Genomic DNA, 27,859 nt, shown 5'->3' on the forward strand with positions numbered 1-27,859 from the left:
TCCTCCCATACCCTCTGGTCCCTGAGAAAACATCTATACGTGGAAAAAAAAGTAGAAGTACTGAGGTGAGAGGAAGGATACTCTCTGAGGAAGTGATGTGGAATGAGACCCAAAGTAATGTACTAGTATAAAAAGGCAGGTTAGGCTGGGTGCAGTGGCTCACACCTATAATCCAGCACTTTGGGAGGCTGAGGCAGGTGGATCACCTGAGGTCGGGAGTTAGAGACCAGCCTGACCAACATGGAGAAACCCGTCTCTACTAAAAATATAAAATTAGCTGGGCATGGTGGCACATGCCTGTAATCCCACCTACTTGGGAGGCTGAGACAGGAGAATCGCTTGAATCGGGGAGGCTGAGGTTACAGTGAGCAGAGATCATGCCATTGCACTCCAGCCTGGGCAACAGGAGTGAAACTCTGTCTTTAAAAAAAAAAAAAAGGCAGGTTAAGCTAGGTGCAGTGGGTCAGGTCTGTAATCCCAGCACTTTGGGAGGCTAAGGCAGGCGGATCACAAGGTCAGGAGTTCGACACCAGCCTGGCCAACATAGTGAAACCCCGTCTCTACTAAAAATACAAAAAATTATTGAACCTGGGATGCGGAGGTTGCAGTGAGCTGAGATCGTGCACCAGACTGGGTGACAGAGCAAGACTTTGCCTGAAAAAAAAAAAAAAAAGCAGGTTAGAGGATTCAGGGAAGATGGCATAATAAAAATCATAAAGAATCTGTGGCCAGGCATGATGGCTCATGCCTGTAATTCCAGCACTTTAGGAGGTCAAGGCAGGAGGATCACTTGAGCCCAGGAGTTTGAAACCAGCCTGGGCAACATAGTGAGACCAACCCCTAACTCCATTAAAAAATATGAAAATTAGGCTGGGCACGGTGGCTCACGCCTATAATCCCAGCACTTTGGGAGACCGAGGCGGGCGGATCACGAGGTCAGGAGATCGAGACCATCCTGGCTAACACGGTGAAACCCTGTCTCTACTAAAAAAGACAAAAAAATTAGCCAGGTGTGGTGGCGGGCACCTGTAGTCCCAGCTACTTGGGAGGCTGAGGCAGAGGAATAGCGTAAACCCGGGAGGCGGAGCTTGGAGTGAGCAGAGATTGCGCCACTGCACTCCAGCCTGGGCAACAGAGTGAGACTCTGTCTCAAAAAAAAAACAAAAACAAAACAAAACAAAAAAATCATTGAGGAAAGAGGTGGGAGGCAGGTAATATAAAGACCAACTCCTTGGCATGACAGACCCCACCTCACCTCTCCCCATTTGGGATTTTTTTTTTTTTTTGACAGAGTCTTGCTGTGTCGCCCAGGCTGGAGTGCAGTGGCATAATCTTGGCTCACTGCAACCTCCACCTCCTGGGTTCAAGCGATTCTCCTGCCTCAGCCTCCAGAGTAGCTGGGCTTACAGGCGCACACCACCATACCCGGCTAATTTTTTATATTTTTGGTAGAGATGAGGTTTCACCATGTTGGCCAGGCTAGTCTCGAACTCCTGGCCTCAAGTGATCTGCCCGCCTCAGCCTCCCAAAGTGCTGGGATTACAGGTGTGAGCCACTGCGCCCGGCCCCATTTGAGATTACTGACCCACCTGGAACCTAGCCAGACTCAATTGGTGGCGGCAAACTACAACAGTGAACAGCTACGTTTACATCATGCCACCCTCCAAACCACCAGCCTGAGCCTCCACAGCTCATCCTGCCCTCCCATTCTCCAGACTGGAAATCAGTCCCTTAGTTTGTGCAGGTGAGGAAATTGCAATTTCTTGGGAATCCAGCTGCTCCTCATGTTATCATGCTATCCTACAAACATTCCAATCCCAGCGTACCTCACTCATCCCATCCCACCCCTGGGAGTTTCTCTGGGGCAGTCGCTGGCTGGATCCGCTGTAGAATCTGTCCATGCCCTGCACAGGCCTAGTAGCAAGAGGGGCTGGAAGGAGCATTCATTTGTTCTACAGAAGGGAAACTGGTTCTGCCGACGGTGCTGCAGTTCAGGCTGTGGCCACTCAGGGGCAGCAGTGGACAGGTAAAAGCATCTGAAAAAGGCGCTCAGGCTGCGGGAACAGCAGAGCATCCCTAAGGACTTCCCTGCCCAAGGCACCCACCTAATTTTTCCATCTATCTATCTATCTATCTATCTATCTATCTATCTATCTATCTATCTATCTATCTATCAATCATCTATCTAATCTGTCTATCTTCTATCCATCCATCTATCATCTGTCTGTAACAGAGACGAGGTCTCACTATATTGCCCAGGTTGGTCTCAAACTCCTAGGCTCAAGCAATCCTCCCCACTGAGCCTCCGGAAATGCTGGGATTACAGGCATGAGTAATTTTTTTTTTTTTTTTTTTTGGTTGAGTACAGAGGACTTTATTGCTTTACTGATATGCCCCTCCCTGTTCTTCAGGGGGTCTGGCACGGAAACTGTGTCTTGGGGAAATTCTCAGTGTGGCAGGGGGCTGAGTGCAGCAGGGACTCCTGAGCAGCTGAAGGCCTCTATCTTCCTCTCATACTCTCACTGGGGCTTCTGGTCTGAGGGTCTTAGTCCCTGGAGACAGTGTGGACCACCACCTTGTTGCTGAAGCCAAATTCATTGTCATACCAGGAAATGAACTTGACAAAGTGTCATCAAGGGCAATGCCAGCCCCAGCACAGAAGGTGGAAGGGTGAGTGTCACTGTTAAAGTTGGAGGAGACGGCCGGGCACGGTGGCTCACACCTGTAATCCCAGCACTTTGGGAGGCCAAGGCAGGTGGATCACTTGAGGTCAGGATTTCGAGAGACCAGCCTGGCCAACATGGTGAAACCCTGTCTCTACTAAAAATACAAAAAATTAGCTGGGCGTGGTGGTGTGCACCTGTAATCCCAGTACTCAGGAGGCTGAGGCAGGAGAATCAATCACTTGAACCAGGAGGCGGAGGTTGCAGTGAGCCAAGATCGTGCCACTGCACTCCAGCTTGGGCAACAGAGCGAGACTCCGTATCAAAAAATATATATAATTTTAAAATAAAGGCAGAGGAGACAACCTTGTCCTTAGTGTAGCCTGGGATGCCCTTGAGGGGGCCCCCAATGCCTGCTTCACCACCTTCTTGAGGTCATCATATCTGGCAGTTTTCTCCAGACAGCAGATCGGGTCAACCACCAACACATTGGCAGCAGGGACTCTCTGGAAGGCTGTGCCAGTGAGCTTCCTGTTCAGTGCAGGAATTTGCCCACAGCCTTGGCCGCACCAGTAGATGCAGAGATGATGCTTCTCATGCCAATTTCCCAGAGGGGCTGTGGTCACGAGCCCCTCCATGATGCCAAAGTTGTCATGGATGACCAGGGTCAGTGGCTCAGCCTGTAATCTCAGCACTTTGAGAGGCCAAGGTGGGAGGATCGCTTGAGTCCAGGAGTTTAAGACCAGCCTGGGCAACAAAGTGAGACCCCTGTCTCTATTTATTTATAAAATAGGGTCTCACTCCAGGAGGCAGAGCTTGCAGTGAGCTGAGACCATGCCACTGCACTCCAGCCTGGGTGACACAGCGAGACTCCGTCTCGAAAAAAAAAAAGAAAGAAAGAAATAGGGTCTCACTCCATCACCCAGGCTGGAGTGCAGTGGCACGATCCCGGCTTACTGCAGCCTCAACCTCCCAAGCTCAAGCTACCGTCCCACCTCATCCTCTCAAGTAGCTGGGACACACCCCACCACGCCTGGATAATTTTTTTTTTTAACTTTTTGTAGAGACAGAGTCTTGCTATGTTGCCCAGGCTGGTGTTGAACTCCTAGGCTCAAGTGATCCTCCCACCTCAGCTTCCCAAAGTGTTGGGATTACAGGCATGAGTCAATGCACTTGGCCTCCATCCCCATTTAAAAGGAAGGAAGGAAGGAAGGAAGGAAGGAAGGAAGGAAGGAAGGAAGGAAGGAAGGAAAGAAAGAAAGAAAAAGAAAACCAAACCAAGAAAACGTTGTCATGGATGACCTTGGCCGGGTAGTAAGCAGTTGGTTGTGCAGGAGGCATTGCTGACAATCATGGGGTTTTTGTACCTCTCATGGTTCACGTCCATCACAAACATGGGGGCACGGGCAGAGGGGGCAGAGATGATGATCCTTTTGGCTGCCCCCTCTAAGCGAGCCCCAGCCTTCTCCATGATAGTGAAGATGCTGGTGGTGGACTCCATGACAAAACCAGCTCCAGCATCATCACCCAATTTGATTTTGCTGGGATCTGGCTTCTGGAAGAGGAGGATGAGATTCCCATTTCCTATTGATGACAAGTTTCCCTTCTCTTTCTCCCTCTTTTTTTTTTTTTTTTTTTTTTTAGAGAGAGGATCTCCCTATGTTGCCTAGGCTGGTCCTGAACTCCTGGTCTCAAGTGATCCTCCCACCTCAGCCTCCTAAGTAGCTGAGATTACAGGCATGAGCCACCATACCCAGCCCACTTCTCAGCCTTGATGGTGCCGTGGAACTTGCCATGGGTGGAATCATATTGGAACATGTAGACCACGTAGTTGAGGTCAATGAAGGGGTCACTGAGGTGACAACATCCATTCTACCAGAGTTAAAAGCAGCTCTGGTGCCCTGGTGACCAGGCACCCAATATGGCCAAATCCGTTTACTCCTGCCTTCACCTTCACCACAGTGTCTCAGGGACATGCCTTTTTCACTGCATGAAAAGATGTGGCTGTCTGTCAAATGGGAGGAGCAGAGAGGCTCTGCCTTTTTAATCTTTAAAAAAAATTCAGGGCCGGGCGCGGTGGCTCACGCCTGTAATCCCAGCACTTTGGGAGGCCGAGGCGGGCGGATCACAAGGTCAGGAGATCGAGACCACGGTGAAACCCCGTCTCTACTAAAAATACAAAAAATTAGCCGGGCGCGGTTGTGGGCGCCTGTAGTCCCAGCTACTCGGGAGGCTGAGGCAGGAGAATGGCGTGAACCCGGGAGGCGGAGCTTGCAGTGAGCCGAGATCCGGCCACTGCACTCCAGCCTGGGCGACAGAGCGAGACTCCGTCTCAAAGAAAAAAAAAAAAAAAAAAAAAAAAAATTCAGATGGGGTCTCACTATGTCACCCAGCCTGTTTCAAACTCCTGGGCTCGAGTGATCCTCCTGCCTTAGCTTCCCAAAGTGTTGTGATTGCAGGTGTGAGCCACCATGCCAAGCCTGTCTTTTAATTTTAGTTGATTACTATTATTTTTATTTTTATTATTATTATTTTTTGAGATGGAGTCTCGCTCTGTCGCCCAGGCTGGAGTGCAGTGGCCGGATCTCAGCTCACTGCAAGCTCCGCCTCCCGGGTTTACGCCATTCTCCTGCCTCAGCCTCCCGAGTAGCTGGACTACAGGCGCCCGCCACCTCGTCCGGCTAGTTTTTTTTTGTATTTTTTAGTAGAGATGGGGTTTCACCGGGTTAGCCAGGATGGTCTCGATCTCCTGACCTCGTGATCCACCCGTCTCGGCCTCCCAAAGTGCTGGGATTATAGGCTTGAGCCACCGCGCCCGGCCAATTACTATTATTAATTTATTATTATTATTATTTGAGACGGAGTCTCGCTCTGTAGCCCAGGCTGGAGTGCACTGGCACAATCTCGGCTCACTGCAACCTCACCTCCACCTCCTGGGTCCTGGTTCAAGCGATTCTCCTGCCTCAGCCTCCTGAGTAGCTGAGATTACAGGAACGAGCCACCATGCCCAGCTAAGTTTTGTATTTTTAGTAGAGATAGATTTCACCATGTTGACAAGGCTGGTCTTGAACTCCTGACCTCATGATCCACGCACCTCAACCTCCCAAAGTGCTGGGATTACAGGTGTGAGCCATCGTACCCGGCCTATTATTATTATTATTATTATTTGAGACAGTCTTGCTCTTGTAGCCCAGGCCGGAGTGCAGTGGCATGATCTTGGCTCACTGCAACCTCCGCCTCCCGGGTTCAAGCGACTCTCCTGCCTCAGCCTCCCGAGTAGATGGAATTACAGGCGCCTGCTACCACGCAGGGCTAATTTTTTGGTATTTTTAGTAGAGACAGGGTTTCCCCTTGTTGGTCAGGCTGGTCTCAAACACCTGACCTCAGGGGATCTGCCCACCTCTGCCTCCCAAAGTGCTGGGATTACAGGCGTGAGCCATCGCGCCAGGCCCTGTCTTTTAATTTTTAAAGGGTGGGGGACAACGTGATTCATCTTTGCCCACCTAAACCACCTATTCAGCAGCCCATGCCCACAGCCCACAGCTGGGGGACATTATGCAAAATCTAAGTCAGATCTGTCCCTCTGATTAGAACCCTCTGTGGCTCCCACCTGACCCAGATAAAAGGTCCCTTCCTTGCAGCCCCCAAGAGCTCACGCAACCTGCCCCACCCACTCCCTTCTCTCTTCCTTGCAGCCCCCAAGAGCTCACGCAACCTGCCCCACCCACTCCCTTCTCTCTTCCTTGCCCTCAACCTTGCAGACTCAACCTTCCGGACTCACTTCCCCCTTGCTGACTCTGCTCCAGCCACAAAGGCCAATTTTTGGTTCCTCAAATCAAACTAACTCATGACAGTGTTTGGAATTTTGAAGGCTTGGGACCCCAAAAAAGATGGATTTTTTTTTTTTTTTTTTTTTTTTTTGGAAATCAAGTCTCACTCTGTCACCCAGGCTGGAGTGCAGTGGCATGATCTCGGCTGACTGCAACCTCTGCCTCCTGGGTTCAAGCGATTCTCCTGCCTCAGCCTCCCAAGTAGCTGGTATTACAGGTGCCCACCGCCACGTCCAGCTAATTTTTTTGCATTTTAGTAGAGACAGGGTTTCACCTTGTTGCCCAGGCTGGTCTTGAATTCCTGGGCTCAGGCAATCCACCCTCCTTAGCCTCCCAAAGTGCTGGGACTACAGGCGTGAGCCACTGCCCCTGGCCCAAAAATCCATCTTTGTGGGTTCCTTTGTAAATGTGTAGTCAATTTAGAAATTTAGAAACACAGTTTCCCTTAAGGCTTTATTTAGTTACAATCACAACTAACACGTTACTTATACACCTGGCACAGGGAAACATCAAAAAATTAATTCGAGGCCTGGCCTCAGGCCTGTGATCCCAGTACTTTGGGATGCCAAGGCAGATGGATCACTTGAGGTCAGGAGTTCCAGACCATCCTGGCCAACATGATGAAACCCCCCATCTCTACTAAAAATACAAAAAAGATTAGCTGGGCATGGTGGCACACACCTGTAATCCCAGCTACTCAGGAGGCTGAGGCAGGAGAATCTCTTGAACCCGGGAGATGGAGGTTGTGGTGAGCTGAAGATCACACCACTGCAGTCCAACCTGGGTGGTGACAGAGTGAGTGACACTCCATCTCAAAAAAAAAGAAAAATATCACTTTAAGAGGTCACTGGCTCATGCCTGTAATCCCAGCACTCTGGGAGGCTGAAGCAGACGGATCACGAGGTCAGGAGATTGAGACCATCCTGGCTAATACAGTGAAACTCCATCTCTACCAAAAAAATACAAAAAATTAGCCAGGCGTAGTGGTGGGCACCTATAGTCCCAGCTACTCGGGAGGCTGAGGCAGGAGAATGGCATGAACCTGGGAGGCGGAGCTTGCAGTGAGCCAAGATCGTGCCACTGCACTCCAGTCTGCCTGGGTGACAAAGCAAGACTCTGTCCCCCCCCCCAAAAAAAAAAGGTCATTGGATACATCTTTGGGTCTGTTTATAAGTTTAGTGGATTTAAATTAACATTTTACAAGTGTGATACATTTTATTCTATACTCTTTTACTACTATTATAATTATTATTATTACTATTTAGAGACAGTATCTCAGCTGTCGCCCAGACTGGAGTGCAGTGGTGCAATCACGGTTCACTGCAGCCTCGACTTCCTGAGCAATCCTCCCACCTCAGCCTCCCGAGTAGCTGGGCTACAGGTACACACAACCACGCCCAGCTAATTTTTTTTTTTAAGAGATGAAGTCTCTACAAAAAGTGTTGGGATGACAGGTGTGAGCCACTGTGCCAGCTTATTCTTTAATCTTTTAAATTTTTTTTTTTTTTTTTTTTTTTGAGACAGAGTCTTGCTCTGTCACCCAGGCCAGAGTACAGTAGTGCGATCTCAGCTCACAGCAACCTCTGCCTCCTGGGTTCAAGCGATTCTCCTGCCTCCGCCTCCCAAGTAGCTGGGACTACAGGCGCATGCCACCACACCTAGGGAATTTTTCATATTTTTAGTAGAGACGGGGTTTCACCATGTTAGCCAGGATGGTCTCGATCTCCTGACCTCATGATCTGCCTGCCTCAGCTTCCCAAAGTGCTGGGATTACAGACTGAGCCACCGCACCCGGCCTATTGAATCTTTTTAAATGTCTCCACCAAGTAAACACCTTGAGAAGTCCTTAGCAGTTTTTAAAAATCTACAGTGCAAACATACAAATAAAAGGAGAACAAGAAGTTCTCTTAGACTTTCTGATACCACTTCTAAACTTAGCCAATAAACTGAGAGTGAATGTTAATTTTTTAAATAAACAGGCCAGGTGCACTGACTCACTCCTGTAATCCCAGCACTTTGGGGGGCTGAGGTGGGAGGATTGCTTGAACTCAGGAGTTCAAGAGCAGCCTGGGCAAGGTGACAAATCCCTGTCTCTACAAAAAATACAAAAACTAGCTGGGTGTGGTGGTGTGTGCCTGTAGTCTCAATCCTCAGGAGGCTGAGGGGCGTGGGAGGATCGCTTGAGCCCAGAAGGTGAGTCTGCAGTGAGCTGTGATCGCATCACTGCTCTCCAGCCTGGTGACTCTGTTTTAAAAAAAGAAAAAGAAAAAAACAAAGCTTTCATTAACAGAAGACAGACTGAAAGCAAGATAAATTGAAAGCAAGATAAACGAGTGGGTAGTTTTCTCAAGCAGTGGTAAGTGCTGCAGAGAAAACGACAGCAACAGGACAGTCAGACAATGATGGGGGCAGGGTGGTGCATTTCAGATAATTTCAGATAAATTATCTTTTTTTTTTTTTTTTTTTTTTTTTTGAGACAGAGTCTCACTCTGTCACCCAGTCTAGAGTTCAGTGGCACAATCTTGGCTCACTGAAGCCTCCGCCTCCCAGGGTCAAGCAATTCTCCTGCCTCAACCTTCTGAGTAGCTGGGACCACAGGTTTGTGCCACCACGCCTGGCTAATTTTTGTATTTTTGTAGAGATAGGGTTTCACCATGTTGGCCAGGCTGGTCTCGAACTCCTGGCCTCAAGTGATCCACCCGGCTTGGACTCCCAAAGTGCTGGGATTACAGGCGGGAGCCACCATGCCCAGCCTCTTTTCAGATAAATTAAAGGAACTTGAACACAATGGGTGACCTCAGTATCTGACTAAGGAAGACCCCTCCAGGCAGGCGGAAGAGAAAGTGCCAAGACCCTGAGGCCAGAGTGTATCTGAGACAGTCAAGCAATGCGGAGGAGGTCAGAGGAGCAAGAAACAGGGAGAGCAGGATTGGCAGGAGGAAGGAAGGAAAGGGATTGGGTAGGGACGGCAGCGGAGAACAGGACCTGGATGTACTGGCAAAAGGAGGAACTCACTCGTGGGGTTGTTGACATCTGAGATTGACACTGATGTTGGGAAAATAGGCAAGGGTGGAGGTGGAGGGAGATTTTGAGTCACATCCTGATCTAGCCCCACAGAAAATCAGCAGAAGAGAGTTCTCCTGGGTGAATAGAGAGAGAAGAGCTTATTCAGAACCCTGGAGGAGACCAGAGAGAGATGGCTAAGAACCCACAGGTTTTATTACATGTTCTATACAAGATCAGGCTTATTTTTTTCATTATGTGCTCTCTCTCTCTCTGAGACAACAGTCTAGCTGTGTTGCCCAGGCTGAAGGCCAGTGGTGCAATCGTAGCTCATTGTAGCCTCACACTCCCAGGCTCAAGTGATCCTCCATCTCAGCTTCCTGAGTAGCTGGAACCACAGGTGTGCACCACCATGCCTGGCTAATTTTGTTATGTTTTTTGTAGTGACGTGGTCTCGCCATGTTGCCCAAGCCGGTCCTGAACTCCTAGGCTCAAACGATCCTCCCACATTGGCTGGGTTTACATGCCTGAGCCACCACGCTTGGCCAGCTTTATCAATTTAAAAAATATAGAAAGTGCTAATACAAATTAAAAAGTTATAAAATAGTGCCAATAGTATCCCATTTTTCTGAAGACAAACATAGGCAGAGAAAAATTAATGGATACTGTCTCTCTGGGCAGCGGCATTTCTGACTATTATAATCGTTTCTTTTTTTTTTTTTAAAGACAGAGTCTCGCTCTGTCGCCCAGGCTGCAGTACAGTGGAGCCATCTCGGCTCACTGCAAGCTCCTCCTCCCGGATTCACATCATTCTCCTGCCTCAGTCTCCCAAGTAGCTGGGACTACAGGCACCCGCCACCACACCCAGCTAATTTTTTGTATTTTTAGTAGAGACAGGGTTTCACCGTGTTAGCCAGGATGGTGTCAATCTCCTGACCTCGTGATCCACCCGCCTCGGCCTCCCAAAGTGCTGGGATTACAGGCGTGAGCCAACACGCCCGGCCTATTACAATCTTTTTCTTTGTGCATTCCAGAATTTACCAACTTTTCTACAAAGATCATGTAGCACAATAAGATAATAAACATAATTTTGTGTGATCTCAAAATACAGGAAGCATAGAAGCTTCCAAAGCATGCCTGTACCCACCACGTGAAGAAACAGATGTTAACATTTGGTCATAATTGCTTCAGATTTTTTTTTTTTTTTTTTTTTTTCTGTTTTTTGGGGACAGGGTCTTGCTCTGTCGCCCAGGCTGGAGTGGCATGATCTTGGCTCAGTGCAACCTCCTTCCTCTTCCTGGGTTGGAGTGCAGTAGCACGATCTCAGTTCACTGCAACCTCTGTCTCCTGGGTTCAAGGGAGCACCTCCAGCTAATTTTTGTCTTTTTAGTAGAGATGAGATTTCGCCATGTTGCCCAGGCTAGTCTGGAACACTTGACCTCAGGTGATCTGCTCACCTCGGCCTCCCAAAGTGCTGGGATTACAGGCGTGAGCCACCGCGCCCAGCTAAATAGTAAGTTTTTTAAAAAACAGGAGACCAGCCGGACACAGTGGCTCACGCCTGTAATCCCAGCACTTTGGGAGGCTGAGGTGGGCAGATCACCTGAGGTCGGGAGTTAGAAACCAGCCTGGCCTACATGGAGAAACCCCGTCTCTACTAAAAATATAAAATTAGCTGGGTGTGGTGGTACAAGCTTGTAATCACAGCTACTTGGGAGGCTGAGGCAGGAGAATCGCTTGTACCCGGGAGGCGGAGGTTGTGGTGAGCTGAGATTGCGCCACTGCACTCCAGCCTGGGCAAGGAGAACAAAACTGTCTCAAAAAAAAAAAAAAAAAAAAAAAAAAGGCCGGGCGCAGTGGCTCATACCTGTAATCCCAGCACTTTGGGAGGCCAAGGCAGGCGGATCACGAGGTCAGGAGATCGAGATCATCCTGGCTAACATGGTGAAACCCCGTCTCTACTAAAAATACAAAAAATTAGCAGGCCGTGGTGGCGGGCACCTGTAGTCCCAGCTATTCAGGAGGCTGAGGCAGGAGAATGGCATGAACCTGGGAGGCGGAGCTTGCAGTGAGCTGAGATAGCCCACTGCACTCCAGCCTGGGCCACAGAGCAAGACTCTGTCTCAAAAATAAATAAATAAATTAATTAATTAAATAACCAGGAGACTGAGGCTGAAGATGATGACAGACCTTACAAGAGCTTGGCCCCAGGGCTGGCTGAAACCCCACCCAGTGCTGTGGCCCTGGGGCTGTGGGCCCATGGGTACCCCCAAAGGGTCCCAGGCAGATGGAGGCTCCTGGTTGGCATGGAGGGAGGAAAAGGATGCAATCGGCCCCCCTGGCCATCCCTTCTGGTACAGCTGCAGCTGCAGTCGGTGGGTCTGAGCCGACCTCCCGGGTTCATTGGCCCATTTTACAGATGCGGAGCCCACAGCAAGGAGGCGTGGCGGCTCTGGGCGGTGCGGGTTCCGGGGCGGGGAAGCCGAGGCGCCCGCCCTCCCCCCCGGGGCTCACCTGGGCCAGCCCCGAGCCCTCGAGGAGGACGAATCGGCCGCTACCTGCTTAAAGCTGGGGCCGCCCAGGAATGCGATCGCCTGCGGATCTGCAGCTGGGCACCGGCCGCAGCGCCCGCCCCGCCGACGGCAGGTGAGATACGCGCAGCCCCGTGGGAGGGGTCTCCGCCTGCCCTCATCACCCACTTCCTTCCCCTTGGTCGCTGCTGCAAGGCTGGGGATAGGGGGGAACAAGTACTTCGCAGGGTGACCCGGGGAGATCTCTGAGCCAGTGGCCTCGGCGTTGAATGAGGGCTCTCTCTCGGGTCCGCCCTCGCAGGGACTGAAGGGACTCGTGAACGTTCGCGGACGTGTCTCGGTGGCGCCCAGCACCGAGGAGGCAGGCAGGAAGGTGAGGAGCAGGTCTGACCGGCCGCAGGTGCAGGGCCTCCTGTTCCCCGAGGCTGCGGTCCCGTGGAGGGCCTGCAGACAGCTGCCTAGACCATGAGGGTCAGAGGTCTGCGGTCACGCGCGCTGTCACCAGCTAGCTGCCTCCTGCCTGGTTCCTCCTGCAGGAATGGGAGTCTGGGGGGAGGGGAGGGTGTGGGCAGGACTTCCTGGAAAAGGGAGGCCCGTTGGTGTTTATCTGTGGGGTGGAGAGAGGGCAGGGGGAGGACAGGGACACACACAGAGTGCTGCACTCAGATGTCAAACACACATCCCACACCACACACGCAACTCACCCTAGAGACGCAACCCAGGCACACACATGGACACACACAAAACTCCATCCGTAGGGATTCCCACCCAGTGCCACGTGAGAACGCAGGCGTGCATCGCAGACAGGCCACACAGGCTCGACGTACAGGTTTGCAGCAACCCGGTCAGGTACAGAGCCGAGGCCCAGGTAGGTATGCTCAGCTGCACGCAGGAAGCAAGACACACCCAGACATACACAGGCAAGCCCTTACTCAGAGAAAGAAGGTGCAGATGTGTCTTGGGTAATTGCAGCCACAGCCTCTCAAGCATCACACACACATACTGACACTCAGATACACAGACACACCGAGATACCCAGGACATGTCAAGCCCACAGCACAAACAGGCCCCTGCAGGTTGACCTGGAGGCTGTGTGGGCCGAGGCTGCTGCACACGTGTGCCCAGATCCTCCCACCCCCACCCCAATCCCGTGTCCTGCTCCAGGGAAGTCCAGGCAGGGCTCACATGACCCAAGGGGAGGGCTCCCGGGACAGCCCTCGGAGAAACTGCATCATCCTCACGAATGATCCACTTCCTCCCCAGGGAATAAAGGCTCAGGGACCAGCAGTTCTGCCCTGGAGCCCACCAGCCTCTCAGAGCCTCCAGTGACTGGCCTGTGTCTCCGCCAGGGTGAGTGCTGGGCAGGCTAGGTGGAAGGAGGGTGAAACAGGCCTGCGAGGCCATCTTGGTGCAGCTTGCCCTCTCACAGATCACCCCCCACTACCCTAAGCCAGCTTGTGCAGCCGTGTCCTGAGAACTAGGGCACCAAGGGGTTCCCGCAGGGGCAGCCTGTAGCAAGCGGTCTCCCACTATCTCAGGGCAGGCGGGGGTCTCAAGGCCTCCTTGCCCTTGTCACAGCCCGGGCCACCTATGCTTGTCTCTCTTCTCCCAGATGGACATGTGGACGGCGCTGCTCTTCCTACAAGCCTTGTTGCTACCCTCCCTGGCTGATGGTGCCACCCCTGCCCTGCGATTTGTAGCCGTGGGCGACTGGGGAGGGGTCCCCAATGCCCCATTCCACACGGCCCGGGAAATGGCCAATGCCAAGGAGATCGCTCGGACCGTGCAGATCCTGGGTGCAGACTTCATCCTGTCTCTAGGGGACAATTTTTACTTCACTGGTGTACAAGACGTCAATGACAAGAGGTTCCAGGTCTGTGCCCAACAGAGTGGGGCAGGAGGTGGGGGCGGACAGTGGGGAGAAGCCACCTTACCTAGTGACCTTCTTTTGGAGAGGGCAGAGGGAAGGTGATGGGGCACCTTTGGGTGCCGGGAACATTCCATGTCTCCCTTACCCCTGGCCCCTGACTTGGTAGGAGGATCAGGGTAGCCAATGACCCCAGGGAAGGGGCCTGCCCTATTTGTTTGCTACAGGAGACCTTTGAGGACGTATTCTCTGACCGCTCCCTTCGCAACGTGCCCTGGTACGTGCTGGCTGGAAACCATGACCACCTCGGCAACGTCTCTGCCCAGATTGCCTACTCTAAGATCTCCAAGCGCTGGTGAGCCACCCTCAGCCCTGCCTCCCCCAGATCCTCCACAGCGGGGACACAGGGGCCCTGTGGCTTGAGCTGACCCTGGGACTTCTGCACCCAAGATGTGCACCCACGACCTCTATCCCCTCCACAGGAACTTCCCCAGCCCTTTCTACCGCCTGCGCTTCAAGATCCCACGGACCAATGTGTCTGTGGCCATTTTTATGCTGGACACAGTGACACTATGTGGCAACTCAGATGACTTCCTCAGTCAGCAGCCTGAGAGGCCCCGAGACGTGAAGCTGGCCCGCACACAGCTGTCCTGGCTCAAGAAACAGCTGGCAGCAGCCAGGGAGGACTATGTGCTGGTGGCCGGCCATTACCCCGTGTGGTCCATAGCCGAGCACGGGCCTACCCACTGCCTGGTCAAGCAGCTACGACCACTGCTGGCCACATACAGGGTCACCGCCTACCTGTGCGGCCACGATCACAATCTGCAGGTGAGGGTCCTGTGGGCAGGGTGGGAGCTGGGTGAGGGGGCCCCCATCCCAGCTGATGTCCACATGGCTGGGGTCCTCCCGCTGTTTGAGGGGCTCCTGTGGCCTTCAGAATGTCTAGACTGTCCCTCAAATCTTGCTGTCTAACCAGGAAAACACTCCAAAGCCAGAATAATATCTTTGACTTGACAATTTCTTTCTTTTTTTTTTTTTTGAGACAAGGTCTCACTATTTTTCACCCAGGCTGGAGTACAGTGGTGCAATCAGGGCTTTCTGCAGCTTCAATCTCCCGGGCTCAGGTGATCCTCACACCTCAGCCTCCAGAGTAGCTGACACTACAGGCGTGTGCCACCACGCGCAGCTAATTTTGGCTTTTTTTTTTTTCTTGAGAGGGAGTGCAGTGGCACGATCTCAACTCACTGCAACCTCCGCCTCCTGGGTTCAAGTGATTCTCTTGTCTCAGTCTCCTGAGTAGCTGGGATTACAAGCATACGCCACCACACCCTGCTAATTTTTATATTTTAGTGGAGACGGGGTTTCACCATGTTGGCCAGGCTGGTCTCGAACTCCTGACCTCAAGTGATCTGCCAGCCTTGGCCTTCCAAAATGCTGGGATTACAGGTGTGGGCCACTGTGCCCAGTCCTTGTGAATTTTTTTGTCGAGGCAAGGTCTCACTATGTTGCCCAGGCTGGTCTCAAATTCCTGGGCTCAAGCAATCCACCCGCCTCAGCCTCCCAAAGTGCTGGGATCACAGGCATGAGCCACCACACCTGGTCACCAATTTCTTAACTAATTGCTCTACCTATGAAATAGGATTAATACACTCCTAACAGTTGGGAAATTGAAGCCAGGAGTTGTTACATACCTCAAGGTGACTCTGTGGTTAGGGCCAGATCAAGCCCTGGACCTTAGGCAGGCCCCTGCTCAAAGCTGGGTCTCCACTGACCCCTTGTCCTCTATCCTCAGTACCTGCAGGATGAGAACGGCGTGGGCTATGTGCTGAGTGGGGCTGGGAATTTCATGGACCCCTCGAAGCGGCACCAGCGCAAGGTCCCCAACGGCTATCTGCGCTTCCACTATGGGACTGAAGACTCACTGGGTGGCTTTGCCTATGTGGAGATCAGCTCCAAAGAGATGACTGTCACTTACATCGAAGCCTCGGGCAAGTCCCTCTTTAAGACCAGCCTACCGAGGCGAGCCAGGCCCTGAACTCCCATGACTGCCCAGCTCTGAGGCCCGATCCCCACTGTTGGTGGGTGGGCCCTGCTGGGACCTTACTCACAGAGAGGCTTTTCCTCCGACCTGTGGCGCTGCAGCAGGGCAGGAAGGGGAAGCACAGCTGATGAACTGTGGTGCCACGTGACCCTTGTGGCACAGATGCCCACGTATGTGAAACAGACACGGACATGTGTCCCAGCCACAGTGTTACGCTCTGTGGCTGGCTCACCTTTGCTGACTTCCGGGGTGCAGTGGGGGAGTAAGGGAAAGCTTCCTCCTAAATCAAGCATTTTTCTGTCACTGATGTTCAATAAAAGAATAGTTGCCAAGGCTGAACCAGTGCCACTGGCGTGTTATATTCTCCTGGTTAGAGTGGCTGGGCTCCCCTGAGCCGCTGTTCCTTGCCTCCATCTCTTACCCCATCCATAAGCAAGTTGCCTTATCCATGGATGTGATTTTAAAATCCAAGCAGAGGCCAGCGTCGGGGTTTCACATCTGTAATCCCAGCACTTTGGGAGGCCAAAGCAGGTGGATTATTTGCGGTCAGGAGTTCGAGATCAGCCTGGCCAGCATAGTGAAACCCCATCTCTACTAAAAATACAAAAACTTAGTCAGGCTTGCTGGCATGTGCCTGTAGTCCCAGCTACTCGGGAGGCTGAGGCAGGAGAATCACTTGCACCTGGGAGGTGGAGGTTGCAGTGAGTCAAGATTGCGCCACTGCACTCCAGCCTGGGCAACAAGAGTGAAACTCTGTCTAAAAAAAAAATTTAGGCCGGGCGCGGTGGCTCAAGCCTGTAATCCCAGCACTTTGGGAGGCCGAGACGGGTGGATCACGAGGTCAGGAGATCGAGACCAACCTGGTGAACATGGTGAAACCCCGTCTCTACTAAAAAATACAAAACACTAGCCGGGCGAGGTGGCGGCGCCTGTAGTCCCAGCTACTCGGGAGGCTGAGGCAGGAGAATGGCGTGAACCCTGGAGGCGCAGCTTGCAGTGAGCTGAGATCCGGCCACTGCAACTCCAGCCCGGGAGACAGAGCGAGACTCCGTCTCAAAAAAAAAAAAAAAAAAAAAAAATTAAAAAAAAAAAAAATTGACCAGTTGTGGTGGCAGGCGCCTATGGTCCTAGCTACTCGGGAGGCCGAGGCAGGAGGTTGAACCCAGGAGGCGGAGGTTGCAGTGAGCTGAGATTATGCCATTGCACTCCAGCCTGGGTGACAGAGCAAGAATCTGTTTCAAAAAATAAATAAAAAATAAACAAACAAACAAAGAAAGAAAGAAATAAAATGGGCCAGGCACAATGTCTCTCGCCTATAATACCAGCACTTTGCAAGGCCTAGGTGGGTGGATCACTTGAGGTCAGAAGTTCGAGACCAGCCTGGCCAACATGGTGAAACCCCATCTCTACTAAAAATACAAAACTTATCTAGGCGTGGTGACACATGTCTGTGATCCCAGCTACTTGGGAAGCTGAGGCAAGAGAATCGCTTGAGCCCCGGGGGTTTGGGGGTGAGGGACATGGCAGGGTGAGGACAGAGGTTGCAGTGAGCTGAAATTGTGCCACTGTACTCCAGCCTGGGCGATAGAGCGAGACTCTGTCTCAAAAAAATTAATTAATTAATCAATTAAAATTCAAGCAGAAAGAAGGGTACAACATAAAGCAAGTCTTTCTCCTCCCCATGGGCAACTAATATTAATCATTTTCTTTCTCTATATAGTCTACGCCTCCAAAATCATAACATTCCCTTTATTATTTTCTTTCTTTTTTTTTTTTTTGAGATGGACTCTTATACTCTATCACCAGGCTGGAGCACAGTGGCATGATCTCGGCTCACTGCAACCTCCGACTCCTGGGTTCAAGCGATTCTCCTGCCTCAGCCTCCCGAGTAGCTGGGATTACAGGCACTCACCACCACACCCACGGAGTCTCGCTCTGTCGCCCAGGCTGGAGGGCAGTGTCATGATCTTGGCTCACTGCAAGCTCTGCCTCCTGGGTTCATGCCATTCTCCTGCCTCAGCCTCCCGAGTAGCTGGGACTACAGGCCCCTGCTACCACGCCTGGCTAATTTTTTGTATTTTTAGTAGAGATGGGGTTTCACCATGTTGGCCAGGATGTTCTCAATCTCCTGACCTTGTGACCCACCTGCTTCGGCCTCCCAAAGTGCTGGGATTACAGGCATGAGCCACTGCGCCCAGCCTATTATTTTATTTCTTTATGGAGATGGGGTCTTGCTATATTGTCCAGGCTGGAGTGCAGTGGTGCAATCATAGCTCCCTGCAGCCTCAAACTCCTGGGCTCAAGCAATCCTCCTGCCCTAGCCTCTCAAGTAGCTAGGACTACAGGCACACACCACCACTCCCAACTAAGTTTTAAAATTTTTTTTGTAGAGATGGGAGTCTTGTTCTGTTGCCCAAACCATTCCTGGGCTCGAGCAATCCTCCTGCCTCAGCCTCCCAAAGTGTTGGGATTACAGGCATGAGCTATTGCTTCCAGACTGTTTTTCAGAGACAGAGTTTTGCTATGTTGCCCAGGCTGGTCTTGAGCTCCTGGGCTCAAGTGATCCTCCCACCTCATCCTTCCAAGTAGATGAGATTACAGGTGCATGCCACTGCAAACACGTTCCCATTTTTCACACTAAAAGCAACACAATATACACATAGTTCTGCATGCATTCCTGTTACTGGACTCCACTTTTTTTTTTTTTTTTTTCTTTTTCTTTTTCGAGATGGAGTCTCACTCTGTTACCCAGGCTGGAGTACAGGGGCGCAATCTCAGCTCACTGCAACCTCCACCTCCTGGGTTCAACTGATTAAGCAATTCTCCTGCCTCAGCCTCCCAAGTAGCTCGGATTACAGGCCCCCACCACCACACCTGGCTAATTTTGTATTTTTAGTAGAGATAGGGTTGCACCATGTTGGCCAGGCTGGTCTTGAACTCCTGACTTCAGGTGATTCACCTGCCTTGGCCTCCCAAAGTGCTGGGATTACAGCCTTGAGCCACCATGCCCAGTCCTGAATTCTTTCTTGCGTAAGATCCAAGAACGCTCTCTTGGGGTCTGGATCAAGACCCCTTTCCTGTAACACTTCCAACAATTTTGCAGTCCTCAATGCCATAACAAATGACCTTGTCCATGCATTACCTATGTGGCAGACATGTTTGCCGGATTCCCAGGAAAAAGGAACAAGATCGCCCTTCTTTTTGACAGCCACGAAGCTTCTGCCTTATGTCACTGGCTCCTTGCTAGTGCCCCCTGCAGGATTTTATTGGTTTGGGGGTTGTTTTGAGAGACAGAATCTTGCTCTGTCACTCAGACTAGAGTACAATGGCGGGATCATAGCTCACTGCAGCCTCAAATTTCCAGGGTCAAGTGATCCTCCTGCCTCAACCTCCCAAAGTGCTGGGATTGCAGGCGTGAGCCAAAGTGCTCAGCCTCGTTGAGGTCTTTTTTTTTTTTTTTTTTTTGAGACAGAGTCTCGCTCTGTCCCCCAAGCTGGAGTGCAGTGGCGAGATCTTGGCTCACTGCAACCTCCGCCTCCTGGGTTCAAGCAATTCTCTGCCTCAGCCTCCCAAGTAGCTGGGATTACAGGAGCCCACCACCACGCCTGGCTAATTTTTGTATTTTTAGTAGAGATGGAATTTCACCATCTTGGCCAGGCTGGTCTTGAACTCCTGACCTCGTGATCCACCCACTTCGGCCTCCCAAAGTGCTGGGATTACAGGTGTGAGCCATGGCGCCCAGCTGTGGTCTTTTTACATCTTTCCTTCTAGGCCGGGCACAGTGGCTCACGCCTGTAATCCCAACACTTTGAGAGGGTGAGGCAGGTGGATCAACTGAGGTCAGGAGTTTAAGACCAGCCTGACCAATATGGTGAAACCCCAACTCTATTAAAAATACAAAAATTAGCTGGGCATGGTGGCGTGCGCTTGTAGTCCCAGCTACTTGGGAGGCTGAGACAGGAGAATTGCTTGAATCCAGGAGGTAGAGGTTGGCAGTGAGCTGATATCGTGCCACTGCACTCCAGACTGAGCAACAGAGCGAGACTCTGTCTCTAAATAAATAGATTAAATAATAATTATTTCCCTCTTATCAATAAGCCTGCAGTGGTGGTACCTGGACCAATGCTGTAAAAGTAATGTGTAAGAAAACTTTTAGAAGCAGAATTATCTCAGGGCCAGGCACAGTGGGTCACACCTGTAATCCCAGCACTTTGGGAGGCCGAGGCAGGCAGATCACCTGAGGTCAGGAGTTGAAGACCAGCCTGGCCAACATGGTGAAACCCTGTCTCTACTAAAAATACAAAAAAATTAGCTGGGTGTGGTGGCACGTGCCTGTAATCCCAGCTACTCAGGAGGTTGAGGCAGGATAATCACTTGAACCCAGGAGGCGGAGGTTGCAGTGAGCCGAGATCACATCACTGCACTCCAGCCTGGGAAACAGAGTGAGACTCTGTTTCAGGAAAAAAAAAAAAAAAAAATTATCTCAGGGCCTGTTTCTTTCATAAACACTGAAAGTGGAGTGCTAGACCTGATGTGACAGCTGCAGGGGAACACAGTTCCCCTCTGAGGGAGAGTTAAGTAATACCCACCCCGAGGCAACCCAAGTCACCAGCACTAGGCAAGGCACAGGAACCCTTCCTTTGGCCCACCCTCAACCGCCACTTGCAACTGCTACATGGCAGGGACCCAATTGTTTGGCTCCAGCTGCTTGCCTAGCGGAGTGAAACGAACCTGGACAAAATGTAACAGGGCTGAGCGCGGTGGCTCACGCCTGTAATCCCAGCACTTTAGGAGGTGGGGGCAGGCAGATCACTTGAGGACAGGAGTTCAAGACCAGCCTGGCCAACATGGCAAAAACCCACCTCTACTAAAAAATACAAAAGAATTAGTCAGGCCTGGTGATGCACGCCTATAATCCCAGCTACTTGGGAGGTTGAGGCAGGAGAATCGTTCTAGTCTGGGAAGGGGATCCTGCAGTGAGCTGTGATCATGCCACTGCACTCCAGTTTGGGAGACTCTGTCTCAAAAAAAAAAAAAAAGTAACTGTTACTTCTGGGGAGAGGCTCTTGGTGAAATTGTCACCTTTCATTTGTTATTTTACTTTTTTTTTTTTTTTTGAGACGGAGTTTCGCCCTTGTTGTCCAGGCTGGAGTGCAGTGGCGCAATCTCGGCTCACAGCAACCTCTGCCTCCAGGATTCAAGCGATTCTCCTGCCTCAGCCTCCTGAGTAGCTGGGATTACAGGCGTGTGCCACCATGCCTGGCTAATTTTGTATTTTTTAGTAGAGACAGGGTTTCTCCATGTTGGTCAGGCTGATCTTGAACTCCCAACCTCAGGTGATCCACCTGCCTCGGCCTCCCAGAGTGCTGAGATTATAGGCATGAGTCACTGCACCTGGCTCATTTGTTACTTTATGTGTGCGTGTGTGTATCTTGGTATCATTTGCTACTTTATAGATGTCACTATTGTTGAATTTGTTACAAGGTGTATGTGTTACTGTTATAATTTTTTTGGTTTTTTTTGAAACAGTGTCTCACTCTGTTGCCCAGCCTGGAGTGCAATGGTGCAATGGTAGCTCACTGCAGTCTCCACCTCCTGGGCTCAAGCTATCCTCTTGCCTATGCCTCCTGAGTGGCTGGGACCACAGCTTCATTCCACCACTGTTGGCTAATTTTGTGTGTGTGTGTGTTTTGTAGAGACAGGATCTTGCTATGTTGCCTAGGCTGGTCTCATACCCCTGATCTCAAGGGATCCTTCTTCCTTAGCCTCCCAAAATGCAGGATTACAGGTGTGAGCCATCGTGTCTGGCCCACTGTTATAATTAAGCAGTTATCCTTCCAGAATGCAATCCTGGGCAGGTGTGGTGGCTCACACCTGTAATCCCAACACTTTGGGAGGCTGAGGTGGGCAGATCACTTGAGATCAGGAGTTCGAGACCAGCCTGGTCAACATGGCAAAACACTGTCTCCACTAAAAATACAAAAATGGCTGGGCGCGGTGGCTCAAGCCTGTAATCCCAGCACTTTGGGAGGCCGAGACGGGCGGATCACGAGGTCAGGAGATCGAGACCATCCTGGCTAACACGGTGAAACCCCGTCTCTACTAAAAAATACAAAAAACTAGCCGGGCGCGGTGGCAGGCGCCTGTAGTCCCAACTACTCGGGAGGCTGAGGCAGGAGAATGGTGTGAACCCGGGAGGCGGAACTTGCAGTGAGCTGAGATCCGGCCACTGCACTCCAGCCTGGGCGGCAGAGCGAGACTCCGTCTCAAAAAAAAAAAAAAAAAAAAAAAAATACAAAAATTAGCCAACATGGTGGTGGGCACCTATAATTCCAGCTACTCAGGAGGCTGAGACAGGAGAATGGCTTGAACCCAGAAGGTGGAGGTTGCAGTGGGCCAAGGTCGTACCACTGCACTCCAGCCTGGGCGACAGAGAAAGACTCCATCTAAAAAAAAAAAAAAAAAAAAAAGACAATTAGCCGGGTGTGGTGGTGTATGCCTGTAGTCCCAGCTGTGCAGGATTGCTTGAGCCCCGGAGACGGAAGTTGCAGTGAGCTGTGATAGCACAACTGTACTTCAGCCTGACAGCCTGGGCAACAGAGTGAGACCCTGTCTCGAAAGAAAAGAAAAAGAAAAAAAGAGAAAAAAAATAAAATAAAATAATAAAATAATTAATTAAGATGGCTGAGTACTGACTGGTGTTGTCTCCTCAGCAAGACAGAGGCTGCCTGAGGGCCAGCGCCCACCCTGATTTATTCCTCCCGGCGTCCTTGGGTTCCCAGTTGCTTGGCACAGAGCTTTGGTCCTTGATGCTCGGTAGAAGTATCTGGCTAATGTAAAGGAGGGAGCCTGAGTTACAATCCCCCTTCCCCTGCCACTCAGTCTTTGTGTGACATTGGATGTGTCACTTCTTCTTTCTGTGCTCTGGGCCGTGGGAACGGGGTCTTTGGGCTCTGATGGTGACCTCTGATTCAGACTCCTGCCTGCCTGGTGCCTCTGAGTCAGTGAGAAGAGACAGGGTGGCTGTGACCTCCCTAGACTGTTGTGGTTAAGATTGAGGGACTGCTACTTCCTAGAAATGACTTTGACCACAGTGGTTAATCCATCCGATCTAAGATAAATATTGTACAAAAAAAAAAAAAAAAAAAAAACCCACAAAAACCTGTCTGAGCTTCTGTAACATCCTCTGAGAAGCAAGGATGATTCTGGCCCCTGCCTCATGGGCCAGGATCAGAAGTGTATTTTAGTAGATGTGAGCCACTGCGCCCAGCCAATTTTTCTATTTTTTGTAGACACAGGGTTTTATCACTTTGTCCACGTTGGTCTTAAACTCCTGGGCTCAAGCAATCTGCCCACCTTGGCTTCCCAAAGTGCTGGGATTACAGCCATGAACCACCGCACCCAGCCTAATTTATTTATTTTAAGAAATGGGGGCCAGGCATGGTGTATCATGCTTGTAATCCCAGCACTTTGGGAGGCCAAGGTGGGTGGATCACCTGAAGTCAGGAGTTCGAGACTCGCCTGGTCAACATGGTGAAACCCCTCCTCTACCAAAAAATATAAAACTTAGCCAGGCACTGTGGTGCGCACCTGTAACCCTAGATACTTGGGAGCCTAAGGTGGGAGAACTGCTTGAACCTGGGAGGTGGAAGTTGCAGTAAGTCGAGATCGCATGACTGCACTCCAGTCTGGGCAATAGACTGAGATTCTGTCTCCAAAAAAAAAAAAAAAAAAAAAAAAAAGGCCGGGCACGGTGGCTCAAGCCTGTAATCTGTAATCCCAGCACTTTGGGAGGCCGAGACGGGCAGATCACGAGGTCAGGAGATCGAGACCATCCTGGCTAACACAGTGAAACCCCGTCTCTACTAAAAAAAAATACAAAAAACTAGCTGGGCGAGGTGGCAGGCGCCTGTAGTCCCAGCTACTCGGGAGGCTGAGGCGGAGGAATGGCATAAATCTGGGAGATGGAGCTTGCAGTGAGCTGAGATCGGGCCACTGCACTCCAGCCCGGGCCAGGTGCGGTGGCTCACATCTGTAATCCCAGTAGTTTGGGAGGCTAAGGTGGGCGGATCACGAGGTCGGGAGATAGAGACCATCCTGGCTAACACAGTGAAATCCTGTCTCTACTAAAAATACACAAAAAAAAAAAAAAAAAAAAAAAAAAAATTAGCTGGATGTGGTGGCGGGTGCCTGTAGTCCCAGCTACTCGGGAGGCTGAGGCGGAGGAATGGCATAAATCTGGGAGATGGAGCTTGCAGTGAGCTGAGATCGGGCCACTGCACTCCAGCCCGGGCCAGGTGCGGTGGCTCACATCTGTAATCCCAGTAGTTTGGGAGGCTAAGGTGGGCGGATCACGAGGTCGGGAGATAGAGACCATCCTGGCTAACACAGTGAAATCCCGTCTCTACTAAAAATACAAAAAAAAAAAAAAAAAAAAAAAATTAGCTGGATGTGGTGGCGGGTGCCTGTAGTCCCAGCTACTCGGGAGGCTGAGGCAGGAGAATGGCGTGAACCCAGGAAGCGGAGCTTGCAGTGAGCTGAGATTGCACCACTGCACTCCAGCCTGGGCGACAGGGCAAGACTCCATCTCAAAAAAAAAAAAAAAAGATATGGAGTCTCCCTAGGTTGCCCAAACTGGTCTTGAACTCCTGGCCTCAAGTGATCCTCTCACTTCGGTCTCCCAAAATGCTGGGATTACAGGCATAGCCACCACACCAGGTTCAGCCATTTTTGGAAAGATGCCTTTTAACCTGCAAGAAACAAGACAGGAGAGCCCCTCAGGCAAGCGGCAGGGTTTCATCTCTTCTCAAACCTCCTGAGCAACCAACCACTCCTGATTTCAGCTGTCACAGATACTATCATCTTGCCACTCTACTTGTCAAACTAGAGGCTGGGATTCTCATACAGCCAGTAGGCAGTCTGTCACTTGACACCCAGGCCATGTGCACTTCCTAAACAGCATCCCAGGCCAAGAATCATGAATAAGAAGGTGAGATACCTGCCTTACCAAACAGCAAAACATACTGTCATCAAAACAGTAAGACACTGGCTCAGGGTCAGATGTGGTGGCTCACGCCTGTAATCCCAGGACTTTGGGAGGCTGAGGCGGGTGGATCACCTGGGGTCAGGAGTTCGAGATCAGCCTGGCAAACGTAGCGAAACCCCATCTCTACTAAAAATACAGAAATTAGCCAGGTATAGTGGTGGGCGCCCGTAATCCCAGCTACTAGGGAGGCTGCTGAGGCACGAGAATCATCACCGGAACCCTGGAGGCAGAGGCTGTAGTGAGCTGAGATTGCACCACTGCACTCCAGCTTGGGTGACAGAGCAAGACACTGTCTCAAAAAAAAAAAAAGACATTGACATTGACTCAGGGTAAGGTGTGGTGGCTCATACCTGTAATCCCAGCACTTTGGAAGGCTGAGATGTGAGGATCACTTGAGGCCAGGAATTCAAGACCAGCCTGGGCAACACAGCAAGGCCCCATCTCTTAAAAAAATACTTAGATTAATCAGGCGTGGAGGTGTATGCCTGTAGTTCCAGCTATTCAGGAGGCTGAGGTGGGAAGATCCCTCAAGCCCAGGAGGTGGAGGCTACAGTGAGCAATGATCACACCACGGCATTCCAGCCTGAGCCTGGATGACGGAGTGAGATCCTGTCTCTAAAATAAAAAAGCAACAAACAAACAAACAAACAAGCAAACAAAAAAGACACTGGCTCAGGAAAATATGAAGAGAGAAAGTAGAAACAAATACAAAAACAATACAGCATTGACTCAGGAAAATACCGAGAGGGAATCCAAGAACAAATTCAGGAAGATTTATTTATTTATTTATTTATTTATTTATTTAATTTTATTATTATTATTATTATTATTTTTGAGACAGAGTCTCGCTTAGTAGCCCAGGCTGGAGTGCAATGGCGCGATCTCAGCTCACTGCAAGCTCCGCCTCCCAGGTTCACGCCATTCTCCTGCCTCAGCCTCCCGAGTAGCTGGGACTACAGGTGCCCGCTGCCTCACCCGGCTAATTTTTTGCATTTTTAGTAGAGACGGGGTTTCACCGTGTTAGCCAGGATGGTCTTGATCTCCTGACCTCGTGATCTGCCCGCCTCGGCCTCCCAAAGTGCTGGGATTACAGGCGTGAGCCACCGCGCCCGGCCAAGATTTATATAAGAACATAATACAGGTTCAAGGTGGCATGGCAACTTCATGGGAAAGGAGGTGTTATTTGCCTTGTCAGTTTGCACTGGAATGAGACAAAACCTGAACCCTACCTTAGACCATACACAAAAATAAAGTCTGAAGGAATCAACTATTTCATGGAGGTAGGATGTGGTGGCTCACGCCTGTAATCCCAGCACTTTGGGAGGCCAAGGTGGGCGGACTGCTTGAGCCTAGGAGTTCAAGACCAGCCTGAGCAACACAGTAAACCCCATTTCTACCCCCTCCCCCCCAAAAAAAAAATTAGCCAGGCACGGTGTGGCTCACATCTATAATCCCAGCACTTTGGGAGGCCGAGGCAGGTGGATCACCTGAGGTCCGGAGTTCGAGACCAGCCTGACCAACATGGAGAAACCCCATCTCTACTAAAAATACAAAATTAGCCAGGTGTGGTGGTGCATGCCTGTAATCCCATCTACTCCAGAGGCTGAGGCAGGAGAATGGCTTGAACCCGGGAGGCAGGGTTGCTGTGAGCCGAGATAGCACCATTGCACTCCAGCCTGGGCAACAAGAGGGAAATTCTGTCTCAAAAAAAAAAAAAAAAAAAAATTAAACAGGCACGGAGGTGCTTATCTGTAGTTCCAGATACTCAGGGGGTTGAGAGGGTGGGGTTGAAAGGGTGGGGCAGGGGCTGGGGATCACTTGAACCTGGGAGGTCAAGGCTGCAGTGAGTCATGATCATGCCACTGTACACTGTACACAGAACGAGACCCTGTCTCAAAATCAATCAAGCAAGCAAGCGATCACAGGGAAAGATGAAAATGAACATTCATACAAAGACCTGTGGAGGGAAGGCAAGATTTCTCCCTTACCCTCTTACATCTCTGGCTGGGCCTAAGAATTAAACTAACGTTTGATCAATTAATAGGAGAAAAGCACAGAAACGTATTTAACATAAGTTCTAGGGTACACGGGAGTCCTGAAAAGGAATTGAAGACCCAAAGAGGCAGTTAGAGTCAAACACTTATTTACTGTATTGGACAAACAGTAGAAAATTATGGATGGGCGCGGTGGCTCATGCCTGTAATCCCAATACTTTGAGAGGCCAAGGCGGGCAGATCACCTGAGGTTGGGAGCTTAAGACCAGCCTGATCAACATGGAGAAACCCTGTCTCTACTAAAAATATAAAAATTAGCTGGGTGTGGTGGCACATACCTGTAATTCCAGCTACTCGGGAGGCTGAGGCAGGAGAATCACTTGAACCTGGGAGGCAAAGATTGCAGTGAGCTGAGATCGCACCACTGGACTCCAGCCTGGGCAACAGAGTCAGACTCCATCTCAAAAAAAAAAAGAGTAGTAAATTATAGATGGGTGTGGTGGCTTACACTAGTAATTCCAACATTTTGGGAGGCCAAGGTGGGAGGATTGCTCGGGCCCAGGAGTTCAAGAACAGCCTGGACAACACAGGGAGACCCCATCTCTAAAACAACAAAAAATAAAATTAGCTGGATGGCATGCATTTGTAGTCCCAGGTACTCAGGAGGCTGATGTGGGAGGCTCGCTTGAGCCCAGGAGTTTGAGGCTGTAGTCAGCTATGATTGTGCCACTGTACTCCAGCCTGGGCAGCAGAGTAAGACCCCATCTCTAAATAAATACATAAATAAATTTTAAAATTATAAATAAATATTATAAAGTTTTAAAAGGGTAGTAAATTATGAAAATGTGACAAGCCAAAGGGATTTGGGCTAGGGCAGTTACTGG

General features: G+C 50.7%; 2 protein-coding genes and 1 pseudogene across 7 annotated transcripts in view; 2 read left to right on the plus strand and 1 right to left on the minus strand.

Moving 5' to 3' along the window:
* The window catches only part of ECSIT (ECSIT signaling integrator), a 385,922-nt gene that overhangs the window by 290,534 nt on the left and 67,529 nt on the right, over positions 1 to 27,859 (plus strand). The window lies entirely within an intron of this gene.
* LOC126943356 (glyceraldehyde-3-phosphate dehydrogenase-like) lies at positions 2,546 to 13,431 on the minus strand (annotated as a pseudogene).
* Positions 12,005 to 16,274, plus strand: ACP5 (acid phosphatase 5, tartrate resistant). 5 transcript variants are annotated; one of them, XM_050770664.1, is made up of 8 exons: positions 12,013 to 12,142; positions 12,329 to 12,400; positions 12,786 to 12,895; positions 13,291 to 13,377; positions 13,640 to 13,900; positions 14,122 to 14,249; positions 14,377 to 14,722; positions 15,687 to 16,274. In XM_050770664.1, exons 5-8 carry the CDS (start codon positions 13,640 to 13,642, stop codon positions 15,927 to 15,929), a joined length of 978 nt encoding a protein of 325 aa, XP_050626621.1. In that variant the 5' UTR covers positions 12,013 to 12,142; positions 12,329 to 12,400; positions 12,786 to 12,895; positions 13,291 to 13,377; the 3' UTR covers positions 15,930 to 16,274. The 5 variants fall into 5 exon arrangements, with proteins under 5 accessions (XP_050626617.1, XP_050626620.1, XP_050626621.1 ...); XM_050770660.1 differs by lacking the exon at positions 12,786 to 12,895 and having other exon boundaries at positions 12,005 to 12,142; XM_050770663.1 differs by lacking the exons at positions 12,329 to 12,400; positions 12,786 to 12,895 and having other exon boundaries at positions 12,005 to 12,142.

This window comes from Macaca thibetana, chromosome 19 (assembly GCF_024542745.1).
Source record: "Macaca thibetana thibetana isolate TM-01 chromosome 19, ASM2454274v1, whole genome shotgun sequence".
Lineage (NCBI taxonomy): Eukaryota > Metazoa > Chordata > Mammalia > Primates > Cercopithecidae > Macaca > Macaca thibetana.